We start from the raw sequence: 16,167 nt of genomic DNA on the forward strand, positions 1-16,167 counted from the left end.
AGATATCAGGGGACAATGAGACCTGTAACATCACTAAGTCCAAACGCTCCATGAGATTGCTGTGCCACTGAAACCCAGACACACTATTCAGAGGTGGCTCTGAATTAACTAAGCACAAAGCTGCTTAGAAACAGAATCAGGGTGAAAGACACCCTGTGCCATGGCTCTTTGGTCCAAACTCCACCAATGCCAATGGGACATTAAAGGGGCCACGTGACAGGTAAGTGTCTTGTTCATGATATTGTTTCAAAAAGCCACTCCCTCACTTTCCAGAGACCCCTGGGCAAAGAGAAGGTCTATGTAAGACACAGTAGAGTCCAAAGAACTGAAGAGCAGCACCAAGTCTCTGGAGGATACCTGGAATGTGTTGGTGGGCTAGAGAAGAGTAGCTTCCTTAGGTGTTGCTTCAACCCAACTTAGTCCACACAGCCCTAGGTACCACTGATGAGAGTCTTCAACCACAGGTATCTCTAGATGTTTGACATTTGAGACTAAACCTATGGGGACAGCAAGGGGCCTCAGGAGTAAAAGCTCTTGCCGCTGAGTCTGATCTACGGTACGAGTGTCAAGGTGTGAAAAAATAACCAACTCTACAATGATATCCCTAACACAGCACACACACACACACACACCACCACCACCACCACCACCACCACCACCACCACCACCACCAGTAACAACAAGTTATTAGAAAAGGAACATATGTATATGAGTATTCTATGTACACCTTGTGCCTAGTGCCCACAAAGGCCAGAGGAGGTCATTTGATCTCCAGGATCCAGGGCTAACAGTTGTTATGATCCACCATATGGGTGCCCTGAAGCCAGGTTATCCGCAAGAGCATGAAGTGCTCTTATCTAACCACTAAGCCATCTCTTACATCTTTTTACACTGTGAAAAGAAAGGAGGAGGAAGCTGTGTGGCTCAGAGATGCTGAGAATCTTGCTGAGGTGAGCGGTGACTGGAAAGCACGTTGTGCTCTTCCCATTTTGTATGAATTTTCTGCAAGGCTTTCAGATCACGCACTGGGGAACCCTCTACACATGCCTGCACATCTTCAGAAGCACGGATGCTTATTCTCAGTGGGAAGCCAAGCGGCTGGGTGAACACCACTGTTAACAGGCATAGCATCAAACAGATCCAAGGACCCTATGAAACGGGGAATCTGGGTCTAAGAGACTCTTGGACTTAAGACTCAACTGCAAATCATACTCCCTAGGGAACATTTATTGCCCAGGGTACCTCGGTTTCGTCGCCTGTGACTAGGCTGCGTCTCACAGGCTGCCATGGGATATATACTATGACTTCTAGTCTAAAATATAACAATCAAATAATGAGACCGAAAAAACAGAGAGTTACATGGCCTTCCACTGGATGCTTCTGGCTTCTCCCTAGTGACACACCTCTTTTAAGTACAGAACCAGCACTGGGTATCAAGGTCCCCAAAGCCGGGGGTATCCTGAGCAGTTTACCAGCAAATAGAGTGATCTTTTTTCAGAGCACCTCATCTCTGTCAAAGTAGGCACAAGAAAAGAATTTGCCAGTGAGCATCCAGGACTCCTCAGTGGTCAGACACTGTCCCCTATGAATCAGACAACCCCTTAAATGTGGTCTGTGCTATTCTGAAACCCCCAATAACCTCTCAAAAGGTTAAAAAGGATCGTCTTATTTTGAAAGGCCCCAGAGGACCTTTGGGCATGTCAGATTTTTATAGCTTCGTTCAGGGTCAGAAGATGTACGGATTTTTTCATTCCCTCTGAATTTAACCAGTATTTAAGTGTACCGATTATAGCTGGAAACACACGTCTCTTTCCAGCATGTGGTTGAAGAGGTGGACGGGGAAACAGCTTTGGAAATTTACAGCCCAGAAATAGCATGTGGTCTGTCTGCTTGGGAAGAACCAACTCCTCTGTGACAAACAGGGAGAAGCCCAGCATCGACCAGCAAATAGACAACCCAGACAGCAGGGATTTTTGTCCTGGTGCCCATTACTGGACACCAGGCAGGCTTCCCAAGTCTAGGACACACCAGAGGCCAGCACAGCTTGGAATGTAGGGATTGGCCAGGCTGAAATAAGTGTGGGCCACTCGAGCAAGATGTGTCCTGACAGGAGGCTGACTTAAAGGAAGCAGTAAGGAGTTAACAGCACTGGCTGCTCTTCCAGGACTAGGGTACTTAGCACCCAAGGGGTGGCTCATAACCATCTGTAACTCCAGTCCCAACACCCATCAGGCATACAAACAACACACACATTTTCAAAAATAGATATTTGTGTGTGTGTGTGTGTGTGTGTGTGTGTGTGTGTGTGTGTGTGTGTGTGGTGGGTAGGAGATAAAAGTGAAATGTACCAACCATTTCCTAATTGCCTTGCATGAAGGAGCTGCTACTGTGCCTGGTTGTGGCACATTAGGTGGTCTGGAGGGGGCTTTGGAGATCTGCTGTTCTAGCCACTGGCCAGCTCTGAAGCTTCTGGTATCGAGTTCCTGTACTTCTGACATGGGGTGAAGAGTAAAAAAGTCCCTGCGGGGTCTGTGGATATTCTGACTTTATCCTGGAAGCTCGGGCTAGAAGACCATGGTGAACACAGGCCACGGGAGGTTTGTTTTTTTTCCAATCTGGGCCTAGGCAGAATGTTGTTGTAACTTAGTTTTAAGGAATAGATTTCTTTAAGACGACCTGTGGGAAAGGATTGCTACACTGCCATTCCCAAAATAACATCTGGGAACCCCTGCACGGAACGATCTCTACCATTTACTCTATGCTGAACTTTCTGTGGTTCTACTTTTAGACACACATTAACTCACAGTAAGGCATGCAGAAGAAAAGGGACCCAGCTCTGTACCACAGACACCTTGTAAATGCACCCGGCAGTGAAGCCATGATGTGTGCCCCAATTTCAGGTCCCGGGGGGCACTAAAATGTAAAGTACATGTGCACATGCGAGGAGGCAGGTGCCTTCACCAATCTGCACCTTGCTGTTTGAGGCAGAGTCCCTCACTGAAGCCAGAGCTTGCAATTCTGCTAGACTGGTTCTCCAGTAAGGCCCACAGATTCTCCCACGTCTGTCTCTCCAATGTTGGAATTGCAAGGCACTCCAGGCTTTTGCTTAACATAGATTCTGGAGGCACCAAATTCAGACCTACATAGCAGCCTATTATGGACTAACCCATCTCTATGGCTAGATAATTACTAATCTTAATACTGTAGCAACATTCCTTCTATATGTTGTGACATGGGCTTAAGCTCCTTTACAGGAGTGAGAACTGAACTGTTCACCTAGCTCAAATGGATCAAAAATACCTCTTCCACCTTGGCTGTTAGTCACACCTCTTCACAATGGTTGTGAGACACCTCCTAGCAGAGAATGGATCCCACCCTCAGTGTTCTGCACAGTGATATCTGCTTTGAGCCACAGGGATTTTTGAGCGCTCAGGAGCCACAAAGACAAAGCTGAGCTGCCCACTTCCCTCTGATGCTATGAAGACAAAATGCCCTGGCACAAAGTGGGACTTCAAATATAGCCCTAAGGATCCAAAAGGTGGCTAGCTCAGAGGTCAAGAGGGCTCATTGACCTTGAAGAAGACCAGAGTTGAGCTCCCAGCACCCACACGCTACTCACCACAGTGTCTTCCCACGATAGATCACTAAGCTTCATTTATAACCGAACACTTCTAAAGTGTCAAGAGCAGGTTAATTGACATTATGTCAAAAGAGTCTTCTGAGGAAATGGCTGGGGGAGAAGTGATGAACCGAGAGTTAAGAAAGTCACTTTTCTCTTAAATCAGATAAAAGCAGTTAAGGGAAAGGAAAAAGCACAGGCCAAACTTTCTCATGAGTAAAGGAAGAAAAATTTAAAACAAAATATGAGCAAATAGAATCCAGATGTGTGTGAGACATGTATTTAAACATGTTTCTCCAAGGACAGCAAGGGAATTTGACATTGCAATAAGCAACGTGTCACATAACACAAGGAAAGAAAAAAAAAAACATGGTGGGAAATGGATCCGATCCCAACAGATGGAGGGAAACCTCATCATGCATCCTCCATAAAAACAGAAGACAGAGCTCTGAAAAACAAAGTAAGAAGGAAGGCAGGATTTCCTTCGCCAAATACACTGAACACAGAGAGAAGGTGATAACAGCCAGTCCCGATTAAAACCAGGCACAGGGAAAGAACACCTTCTCTGGTTCTCATTCCTCCTGGACCTATAAACAAACAGAAAAGGGAAGAAGAGTGTGCTCTTTCTCATTATTCACAGCTGACTTTTACATGTAAGAGAACCTTCAGACAAGACTACATGTGGGACCAGTGAAGAGAGTCGATGAGTATGTCGGCTGACACTCACAGGCTGCCGTTCCCAAAGTAAAGCAGCTGGGAACAAACCCTACAGGAGAGGGAGTCTTAGTCAGGGTTTTTTATTTTTGGATATTTTCTTTATTTACATTTCAAATGTTATATCCCCTTTCCATTTTTCCCCTCTGGAAACCTCCTATCCCATCCTCCCTCCCCACTGCTACTATGAGGGTACTCCCCCACCCACCCACCTCTCCCACCTCAACACCCTGGCATTCTCCTACACTGGGCCATTGAGCCTTCCCAGGACCAAGGGCCTCCCCTCCCTTTGATGTCCGACAAGGCCATCCTCTGCTACATATGCTATGGGTTGCTCCATATGTCCTGTTTGGTTGGTGGTTTAGTCCCTGAGAGCTCTGGGTGGGGTCTGGTTGGTTGATATTGTTGTTCTTCCTATGGGGTTGCAAACCCCTTCAACTCCTTAGTCACGGTTTTTACACTATGATCCAAAGCAACATGGGGAAGAGAGGGGTTATTCCAGTTTTTTTTTCCCCAGGTCACACACTATCACCTAGGGAAGTCGGAGCAGGAACTTAAGGTGGGAACCTGGAGGCAGGAGCTGATGCAGAAGTCATGGAGGAGTGCTGCTTCCTGGTTTGTTCAGTTCTTGTAGCACTCGGGACCAACTGCTCAGGGATGGCATCACCCACAGTGACCTGGGTCCTCCCACCTCCATCATCAAACATCATCAAAAGACACCACAGGCCAGCTTGTTGAGGACACTTTCTCAGTTGAGGATCTCTCTTCTCAAGTGGCTCTAGCTTGTGTCAAGCTGACAGAACTAGCCAGCACAGATGGGCAAGGCTCAAAAATAGAGAAGGCACAAGATTAGAGAAAACAAAGCTGTTCAGAAGGAATATGAGAGACACCCAATGTCCCCATTAAAGGGTGCAGTGGGGACAAAATGGCAGTACTGTCTTCTTAACCTGCAGCTTTAATGCATCCCAGTCGATTCATCAATGGCATTTGTTGGATTTTTTTTTTTAATCAGTGTAATTGTTAAGGCTGTGTTATAGTTTCCTTTCTGTTGCTTAGATAAAACGCCATGACCAAAGCAACTTAGGAGTTTAGAAAAGGACTTGATTCATCTTATACTTCTAGGTCACAGTCCACCACCGAGGAAAGTCAAGGCAGGAATATACCCAGGCAGGGCGTAGGGAGGAGCACTGCTTGCTGGCCTTACGTGCTAGATCACTCTAGGGCTCACTCTAGGGGTTTCTTATGCAGCCTAGGTCACCTACCTAGGAATGGTACCACCCACAGTGGACAGGGCCCACCTACATCAGCTACCAATCAATACTACAGCTCCCACAGACCTACCTGCCCAAGGCCAAACTCATCTAGGCAATTCCTCAATCAAGGCTTCCCTCTCAGATGATTCTGGCTGTGTCGGTTGACAATCAAAGCCATCCAGATCAGGACACTTTATTTTTGCCTCTGCTGCTATAATGATTTATCAATCAGCTCTACCATTTTATAGACCTTCAGAGGCTCAAGCACACAGCCAAGAGGAAATTACAACTTTGGGCGGTCCACCTGTGGAACTTCCTTCAGGAGCTGTAGTAATTCCACAAGCTGTAGGTAGTGACATGGGAATAAGCAGATAAAATGACAGAAGGGACCTAGAACATGAACATACAACATGTAATAGGGTGTGCATGTCATCGAGGTTGGTGGAGAAAAGGGGGCGTTGATCAATATATCCCTGGGTGCTGTTTGTCTCATATGGATAAAAATCGTGTCAGTTTACGATATACCCCGCACTTAAAGTAGTGCCCAGTAATTTACAAGACTATCCAGAGGGAACCTAAAGGATCAGCTTAAACCCTTGGAATATATAGAGCACATCCGATACACAGCTTTAGCCGTGAGGCCAAACTGATAAGATTCTGTGTGCTGCAGTCAAGGATGTGTGGCCACCCAAAAGACTGTCTGCAGAAAAATGAAAATCGATGGCACAGACTGGGAGGCGCTATTTTTAGCCCATAGAATGAACAATCCTCTTCAGCATGTACGAGGGCTGGCTTTTCAAGCCAGTGAGGGAAAACACCGCTTAAAGGATAAAGGTGAGCAGCCGTACACAATAGCCATTAACACTGCCACCGAGGAGAATGAAGTGTGAGGTGTGGGCTGCCCTATCAGAGTCACTTTGTTCACCACTGACTGGGTAAGATTAACAAGCCCCACCGCGCTCAGTGACAGGATGCTTTGAAAGCACAGTTTGACAGGAGACTGGTTCTCTGCTGGCAAGAGAGCAGAGCTCGGCATACTTCAGGAAATCGCCACGGCGGCGGTCTCTTGTATCTGATTATTAGTGCATCCCCCTTCAGCACAAGTGCCCTTTGTAGATATTTGATCGAGAGAAAAAACTCACTTGTGGGCAAGAAAGACATTAGTAGTAGCAGCGCTCGCGATAGCCAAGACTGACGATAACCTAGACGTCTGTGACAGGAGAGTGGCTGGGTTGTAACTACAGCTACGAGGAACAATAGGTCTGAAGTAGAAGACCACAGGCTGGGGAGACGGTGTTCAGATACCAGACTCTACACAAAAAGCCAGGAGTAGCCTCGTTTCTCCTTCAAGTTCCCGCTTAAGCTCCTGCCCTGACTTCTCTCAGTGATGCACGGTGACCTGCAAGCTGAAATAACTCCTTTCCTTTCTTAAGTTGCTTTTGGTCAGAGTGTTTCGTCATAGCAACAGGAAGAAAGCTAGACCACATCAAAAGGCTACATGAGAATTACATAAATAACCCAATTGTATCCATGACTGGTCTCTTAAACACGTACTGTTTTAGGTTCATGTACATAGAACATAGTTGGGGGCGGGAAGGAATGAGCCTATGATTGTAATTTTATTACAAGAATTCTTTAACTATGCTGGTGAGGACCCATTGGCTGTTTTGATCATTGCTGGAATGACAGAAATGGGAATAGATTATGTTCAAACCTGTCAATCATATCGGGGTTCTATCAGAGGCAGCACCACCTAGGTTTTGAACACAAATGTATCGTTTTTTGTTATATATTCTATGTGTATACTATGTATGCAGGAGACATAGGGTCTAAAACACTGAGAAATACAGGTTAAGGCACAGTACACACAATAATTACTGTAACCAATAAGGTCAGGATTGAAACGAGGTTGTGATGACTGGATCATGCTATCCACTCTAAAGCATAGGACGAGGCCAAGATCCTAATGGCGTTCTCATTCATATTTAATGCACCAATAGTCAATGGAACTAGAGTGGGGAGTTACTTATGCTGTGAATATGGGAGACAGACGGCTGCACAGTACTTCTGTAAATGTGAAAGTGTTGTCTACGAAACTCCGTTGTTGGCCTTGGAGGAATAAGGCAAACAACTGTCTTTTTAAATCAGAGGAAGGACACATTAATCTTTGTTCAGCACAGGCCCCAGCTTCTCCTTCTGGGCCTTCTCCTGCTCTCCGGGTTGCTCCTGGGATAAAAGCTCACAGCTTCCAATGAACCTGTCCAAATGTACCATCGCTCTCCTAGGTCTATCCGCAGAAAGGTCTCACAAACTCCCCACAGTTGTGTTACGTAAAGAAACACAAGATGGCTGGGGAGTTGACTCACTGCGCAAGAGCACTTGGTGTGAACACCTGCTAAATTTAACTCCACAATGCCCGTGGAATGCTGGGCACAGTATATCTGTAACTCCAGAGTTAGGGAGTAGAAACAGACAGAACTTGCTAGCCAGCCATACTAGCTGGAAATGAAGCTTCTAAGTAATGAGAGACCGTACCTCAAAAAATAAAGTGATGATATCATTTCTCCAAGGTCAGTGCCCCTGAGCCCACAGAAGCAGGGCACTGAGACCTGCCTTCCTAGCTGAGGTCCTTAGCTAGCTTGGCCCTATGAAGCCTACTGCATAGCAGCAGGGAGCTAGGGTAACCCAATGTGGTTCTCTGAACTCCAGCTTCTCCCAAGGCCAACAGATGGTCAAGGGCCAGCCAATCTTTCTCAGATTTTCCCCATCCCATTTTAAAAGGAAGGCTAGTTTTCAAATTGGAGGACGGGGGAAGTGATTAGAACAAAAGGCAGAAATCTACACATCTCCCGTTATTTCCACTCCAGATGTGCATACTGAGGGTATCTGGAGTCATCTGTACCCTGTTATCCAACCCTAAACATTTACGAACCATCTTTGCTTGGGCCAGAATATCATTTTCTGGTATTTTGGCCTCTGCAGCCTGATCTTATTTTTTATCTTTTTAGTATGAAGCCATTTCATACTTTTTGGAATCCGTGACAGATTCCTAAGCAAATGTCCTAGGAGGTCAGTGTGGGAGGATGCTGGACAGAATGCAAAATCCACTCAGCCTTGGAAAGGCTTTTGGTCTGCTCCCTAACGGTTATCCTCACAGCTGGGAGAGTCTGCTTCTGGACCCGTAAGGGCCTCGCAGACAGGGCTGCGATGATCCTGCCATGTTATTTCGAAGATAAAAACTTAAAACATTATATTCCAAGGAAGAGAGGGGTAACAGGAATATCACAGGGAAAGTCACGTTTGGTGCCACCATACACCTGGCCATGGCACTGGATAAAGAAAGGCATCGGTGACACGTCAGTTATCAGTCCAACGTCTTCAAAAGAATGAGCTGATAACAGAGGTACACGGAGCATGGGCACAGGAAGATGCCCCAAGCAGACCATTTTAGAAAACAAATGAAGAAAATGCAAGGCAAAAGAATGCCTGCATTTCTGGGGCTCTGAGAAGGTACCATAGAGATTTTTATTTCTACAAACACCCCAAGATTCCCAGTTCCCTCATCACTCAGGGAGGCACCGATGCCACACTGACCTTCTCTAAGTCCCTAATTCTCAGGGTATGGACCTCCCCTCAGCCCCCACCACAAGCCTCAGTTCTTCTGGTCTCACTGCAGGGGCTCAGTACCCACTGTGACCAGACACCTCGTCTCTTCCGCATGCCAGCAGCCCTGGTGTCTCTCATTTTGTCCCTCTCTGTCTAACCAAGCAGAGACTTAATTCGTGACCTGTAGCGTGAGCCTGCAACTCCCCCAGCTGGGCCGTGTAGGTTTAGTCCAGCTCACTGCAGCAGGAGCATGAGGCAGCTGGTCAGACTGCATCGGCAGACTGGAAGCAGAGAGGAATGAACGCTGGTGTCCAGTCAGCTTTCTCCTTTTTGTTCAGTTTAAGACCTCAGCCTATGGAATGATGCCACCTATCATTTAGGGTAAGCTTGCCTGTCTCAACTAATCCAACCTAAAAGTCCCTTCATAGGTGACTCTAGATCCCGCCAAGTTGACAGTCAACATTGACCATCAGAGCGGGTGAACTATTATTCCCTTAGATCATAGAGAAGCACAGCTGCGTGTCACGTACCATACCACACACCCACCCAAAGCCTTCCCATGGTAAGCCCTGGTACCTCCTATGCCAGAGACAAGAGTGGCTGCAGCAGCCTCTGAGCTGGATGTGCATGATGTCATTAGACTCGGCCGCTCACGCTGGCACGAGGACCACGGAAACTTGTTTCCAACTAAAAATAAATAACTCTTCTGACCTTTGCACCACAAATGATGCTCTTCCTGCAGTAAAGCTGCTCACAGCAGTTCCCAGTTGTCTCCATCCCTCTTGCCAGCACCATCACAGCCACCAGACCAAACCACCCCACTAACACCACCAGTGACCCAGATGGCTCAGATCCCAGCATCCATTGCTCCTCGCCTCACCCAGCCCACGAGGACCTGGACACGGCTCCTTGGAAACGCCCTCTGAAAATGCCTTCAAGTGCCCAGCCTCTTCCTTCCTGGATGTCTCCTCTAGGTCTCCTTTACTGGCCAACATTCACACGTGCTCTTCATGATACAAGAAGGTCCCACAGCACAGCTTTTAAATCCCGCCCCCAAATATCTTATTCCTTCAAGCAGCAGCCACTGGTTAGAATGCTGTTCCATCCATCTCAGTGCGTATCAACCTCCTATCACAGGCTTTGGGGATAGTGCCAGTGTGGCACCCCAATGGGGTGTTCTGTCATCACAGACTCTACAAAGGAACTTTGGAGCCCCTTCCTCAGTCTAAACCTTTCCAGCCAGTCCTTTCCCTCTGTCCAGTTCTGTGACATTCCTTCAGTGTCACATTAAGCATCCTGACTCTAGCTTTCCTAGGCTCCCTTCATGACACCCTGTCTTCCACGGAGCTCCTGCAAGCTCCCAGGATGCACTGCTTCCAGGCTTCAGTGACCTCAGGTTCTCTCGATAATGGGTTTTTCCCAGGTGCAAAGTGGCTAATGCTTGTAGCTCCTTGGAGTCTGAGTTCAAATCCCACCTGTTTTAAAGCTCTCCCTGGCCACCTGTAAAAACCGCTATGTATGTACTTAGAAAGCTTTCCCTACATTATATTCTCACGACATCTGTGTCTTGTCATGTATCATAATTTACTTCCTCACACCATCAGTTGCACATGGTATCTTCCCATGGCTGCCCCTACCCCGTCCTCATACCTCCTCCTGAGAGACAGCAGGAGCCAGTCCTGCCGCTGTGTTGATGGCTCATTCTGAGTGACAAGAGCACCAGGCACACACGAGAGAACTCACTCCTTATGTTGCCAGAGCATGAACGAACACAGGAGACCCCCAGATGAGCCACATAAGTGACAACGGCCTCGTGAACCTGTCACTAAGGTCCAGCGTGAGAGCGGCGGCATCAGCCTCACACAGGGAAAATAATCAACCGAGGAGAGGCCTGTTACAAAGCGTAAATTTAACAGGCTGCATCTACAACACCCCTTAAAATTCATCCAGGAGAGCCCCACGAGGAATTTATCTACATGCCATGGTTTAGGATGGGTAGAAAATTCTATTCAGGCAGTCCAACTGTCCCTGTCCCTGGCCTGAGACTTTAGTAATGAGAAAGAAAGAAAGGAAGTTTTCTAAGCCTTCATCTCTAGAGGCCAAAGTTACCTGTGGGAGGGGCAGAGATGAGGAGAGGTGGTGTCTTCCAGCCAGGTCTTGGGTTCCTGCTGTGTTTATGAGCATTCAGGTGCTTCTTTCCATAGGTTGAAGAAAGAGGTCTCTGTACTAAGAGTCCATATGACTCTGAGAAAGTAGCCCTGGGTATTCCAGACTCGGCAGAGCACAAAGTACCTAGGAAGCAAGAGATCAGAGAGAGGTCAACCTAAGAATAACAGGAAGACAACATGGTCAGGATGCTAACAAGGACCAAGGTGTTGACCCTGACCTTCCTATCTCCAAGCCCAAGGTAATGCTGGGTAAACAGCTGTCTGAAAACCTGTCACATTAAGCGTCAGAGTAGCAGTACAGTTTGCCAGTGAAGTAATGATGGTTCAGTAGGTAACAAGCAAATTCCACCGAGAAATTAACAGATCAATCCATCATCAAGGACCGTCCTCCAGGCCTGGACCACCCAGCTCTGTCTGTCCCAGTGGGATTCCTACAGGGATATGGTGGTCTCTATAGGCACTCAATGGAAACTCTCTTCCCATCAAGAAATGCAACACCGAAACCCACAACTCAGGAATGCATAATGAGCAAAATGGAATTAGGAGAAATAAGAGCCCTGGGAAACAGAATGAGGGTGAGCACATATTCTCCATTAGTAATTACAACAAATGTTCTAAATGGGATGCAGAGATCTACAGGGCGGGTGGGGGTGCAAGGCAGCGAAGTCTGCTTGGGAAAGACTTTGCAGCTCTTGATTAAAGTTAAGGCTAGCCTATGACCCAGGAAATGCCTGCGATAATGAAACAAAAGGATGGGGAGTGAAAGGCAGCTACTCACTAGGTCCTGTGACACACACGAACCCGGTGGCATGATCCACACTAGGCTACATGTGAAAACAACAAAGACGTCCATTAGCTGGTGTGCTGCGTGACTGTGCAACTGTTTTGGTCCTGGAAGGAACTGCAGTACTGATTCACACTATGACACAGATGACTCTGTGTGTGTGTGTGTGTGTGTGTGTGTGTGTGTGTAGAGGTATGATCACTTGTGCAGATAAGTATAAAGACCAGAGGATGATCCTTGGAAGTTCTTCTTAAATCACTATCATGCCTTATTTTTTTTTTTAACACAGGGTCTCTCACTTAACAAGAAATTCACCATTTGCCCTAAGCTACGGTCCAGGAAATCTGGGGATCCCTCAGTCTCTGTTTTCCAGCACTGGGGTTGCCGGAGTCATGCCTAGGTTTTCACATGTGTCCTGTGGGATTGAACTTGGGTCTGCAGCAAGCATTTTACCCACTGAGCCATTTCCCCGGCTGGAAGCTCTTTCTTTAACACACTATGCTAGGCAAAAGAATGACGAGCACAGACGTTCATCATTAATGAAACAACTGAGGCAAAATGTCCCGACAGGCAAATCTATGAGGAGAAAAAGATAATGCCTGGTTTGCTGAGACTCATTACACAGACATGGGTTACGGAAAACATCCTGGAATCAGGAAATGATGACAGTCACAAGACCATCTGTAAACATGCTCAAAACCCTTGCATGGGGACTCGAAGATGGTGACTTTCATACTATGTGAATGACAGATCTGGGAAACTATTAGTTTAAAGGAGGAAAAAGGAAGGAAGGGAGGAGGAAGGACGGGAGGGGGAGAGGGAGGGAAGGGGTGAGGAAGGGAAGAGAAGCACAAGCTCCTGGAAGAAGCAAAAGTATAAGGTAAGACTGCGTTAGAATTTCTAAATCTTTGCATTTCTTCATGTGTGGCTGTGCTCACCAGGACCGCAACACTCTTGTCTGAACTCTTGTTTTGTTTTGTTTTGTTTTGTTTTGTTTTGTTTTGTTTCTGATGAATTCCTAGTCATGGAGCATAGACTACCAGTGACCATTTCCTGCTCCTACCTGTAGAAAGCTTCCGGGCCCCTTCAGTGAGTGGGCAGCCATATGACAGGCATCCTGGTAGGCAGACTCGTGTCTCTTTGGTATATCCCTCTCTCTTCCCTTACACTAGGACATCAGGCTTTGCCCACACCGCAGGCAAATGCTCATTCTTCTTGCAACACTCATGAGCAGACTGCTCAAGACTGAGGCCTTCAGCTCTCATTCCATTTCCCCAGCGGAGCCCTAACCCCTCCTCCTAAGCCTCTCACCTGCTCGAAAGCTGGCCTTGAACAGCTTCACTATGGTTATTTCAGAAAGTGCCACCATTAGGCTTCCTGTCTATTTTCTGCCTTCACTTGGTAATAACCTCTGACTCTTCAGACTAAAGGCAGCACATTCCTTCTGGAGATCCACCTTTCTGCTGGTGTTCCCACATGAGAAGAGCTGAGGAACAGCAACGCAATCGCCAGCAAGAAAGCAACACTCTGTTCGGACAGCACACGGGGGATAGGAGCCCCTTTGAGCTGCATCAAGAGGAGCTTTGCAAAGGCCGGCCAGCTGCAAAACTCTGCCTGGGCTCCAAGCTAGGAGCTCAGTGTTCCTGCCCTTCAACCTTTCAGGCTGCAAAGCCCACTGACTCCCTCATTCCCAAAGCTCATGGTCACAAAAGCCTGTTTGCATTTGCTCTGGAAGATGGGCACACAGACGTAGAAGGGAGATCAGAAAGAAGGGGTCTGGTGAGGGTGAGAAGACAAGAGAGGAAAACAGGGCGAATATGATCATAATACATTATACACACATGTGGAAGTGTCACAACGAACCCGTTACTATGTGTAATTAACGTGTGCTAATTAAAGGCATAAATCCATATGCGGGATGCCTTCTACAGTGATGAATCATACTGTGTGCTTTATTATTTACGGACAGGCATGTATATGCCTGTCTGTGTGTATGCATGTGTGCTTGCAGGTGCCTACAAACCTAACAGTAAGCTGTTGGACTCCCCATAGCTAGAGTGACAGGCAGTTGTGAGCCGTCCGATGCTGGTGCTGAGAACAAAACTCCGGCCCTCCACTGGAGCAGTGCTCACTAACTACCTCGCCATCTCTCCAGCCCTTCATTTGCATTTTTAAAGAGAAGTTGCCAGTTGACACTGTTAGCGGTGGTAAAGGTGTTTTATTTCTCATTCGCTTGCTGATTTAGCACACATGAAGAATGATGAATTTTGATTTTTTTTTAAGTGCAGGTGCTTCTCCTTTGGCTCTGTGTCATGCATATTTTCCCATAACGTCCCCAGGCAAGGACTGTGACTCCAGGGAATGCCGCACCACCCGCCCTGCAGCATGAGCCAGTGGTGAGGCAGCAGAACCTGTGGATGCCCCGCCCTCTCCACATGTATCCCAATGAGACCTGCCGTGTTTCCATGCCCGTTCTGCAGATACTCACAAGGCTTATGCTAATTTCATCTTCCACTCCTCACCTGTACTTGGACTTTTGCTGACATAAGGGTAGAGAGTCCCTGCTCTTAAAAATCTTGCACAACATAGAACCCCGTGTCTACCCATGACCCTTCTAGTAATTAACAAAATTCACTTGTTTGTCCCAAGGAAAATAAAAATACAATGAAGTACTAAGTAAGATGTCTCATTTCCCAGCAGGCAATCCCAATAGTGCCTCATTGAAGTGTCATATGAAGGAGCCTTCATATGAACACGGATGCCGTCACAGAAAGTCAATCACCCCAAAAGCCAAGCCTATGCAGAAAATACGAAGGGATGATCACACTGATTCCCTTCATCAGGTGTACGCACATCTTTATATAGAGGGGGCCATATGTGATCACGACTTATTAAATAAAGGGAACTACTAAATTAACTGGGTTTGTGAGGAGAATACAGAATTGGGACCGTCACTTGGCCCCTTTCCCAGCACATCCAACTCATAGCGCCAAAGCTGTGTGTGCCACGGGGTAGCCATAGCAGCGCAACGCAAAAGCACACGTACTGCAAACACCATGAGGTTTTCCTTCGCAATTCTATTACCTTTTGCCCAAGTAAACTGCACAAGTATAAACTTTGTAGGTGATAATCTGCTGCCCTGTGAGACTGTAGGACAGCCTGTTAGACCTCTGTAGTCTCAGTATATGTGTACCTATCTGCCCACAGATACAAGCACACCCACGTGTATGCACACTTGTGAGTCTTAAGTGATACATTAAAGTAAAGCCTTGCCTGGGGAGGGTGCTGTCACTTAGAGATGTCTCTCAAGGTCTCTGAGGGGTGGTAACGGACTTACTGAAATGGAAGCAGGGCACAGAGAAGGCTGAGAAGAAACCAGCTCAGTCAGGTGGGTGTGGGAGCCTCAGGCAAGTCCCAGCAGCTGAGCTGAGAGGAGGCAGATGTGTTCCAAGGTGAGTTTCTGGAGCAATGGAATAGAGAAAAAAGGGGGAGAGGAGGTCAGGGGGAAGTGGGTGTGGGTAGGAAGAGAAAGGAAGAGAAAGGATTGAGTAGGGGTGAGAAAGGGAGATAGGAAAGAGGAGAGGGGAGGGAGAGAAGGGGGAACTAAAGGGGGAAAAGGAGGGGAGGGAAGGTAGAGGGGAGGGGAGGGAAGGAAAGGAAGAAGGACCCTTTCAAAAGGGAGTTAGAAGGAACTGAGGAGGAAGAGGAGAAAGGAGTTGGAGGGAGAGGAAAGAGAGGAGAAAAGGCCAAAGATGCTTCCAGGTTTTCACTTTGAGGAGTAAAGCATCCGAGCTGAGAGTAGCAAAACACCTGTGGGGATGGAGGCAGGTGGCAAACATGGGGTCCCTAGGCTGCTCTGGGGCAGACAGAAGAACTGTGTGTGTCTGTGATGTGTATCGTCAGGAGACAGCCAAGAGCTCACCTGTGCATGGGCACCAGAGGAAAGGGCAGTAGAAATCTGAGGATGCACTTCACTCTCTAACACCAACTCACAGAGACACAAAGCACAGGGCACCAGTAGTG

The 16,167-nt window shown here is 47.3% G+C and overlaps 1 protein-coding gene across 2 annotated transcripts in view; it reads right to left on the bottom strand.

Annotated features, from left to right (window-relative positions):
- The window catches only part of Rnf144a (ring finger protein 144A), a 119,703-nt gene that overhangs the window by 82,485 nt on the left and 21,051 nt on the right, over positions 1 to 16,167 (bottom strand). For both annotated transcript variants that reach the window (XM_087554264.1, NM_001082410.1), the window contains exon 2: positions 11,302 to 11,484. In XM_087554264.1, coding sequence (XP_087410390.1) covers positions 11,302 to 11,376 — 75 coding nt within the window. In that variant the 5' untranslated portion in view covers positions 11,377 to 11,484. The remainder of the gene's footprint in view (positions 1 to 11,301; positions 11,485 to 16,167) is intronic.

The sequence above is a fragment of the Rattus norvegicus genome, chromosome 6 (assembly GCF_021556685.1).
Source record: "Rattus norvegicus strain SHRSP/BbbUtx chromosome 6, alternate assembly SHRSP_T2T, whole genome shotgun sequence".
Taxonomy (NCBI): domain Eukaryota; kingdom Metazoa; phylum Chordata; class Mammalia; order Rodentia; family Muridae; genus Rattus; species Rattus norvegicus.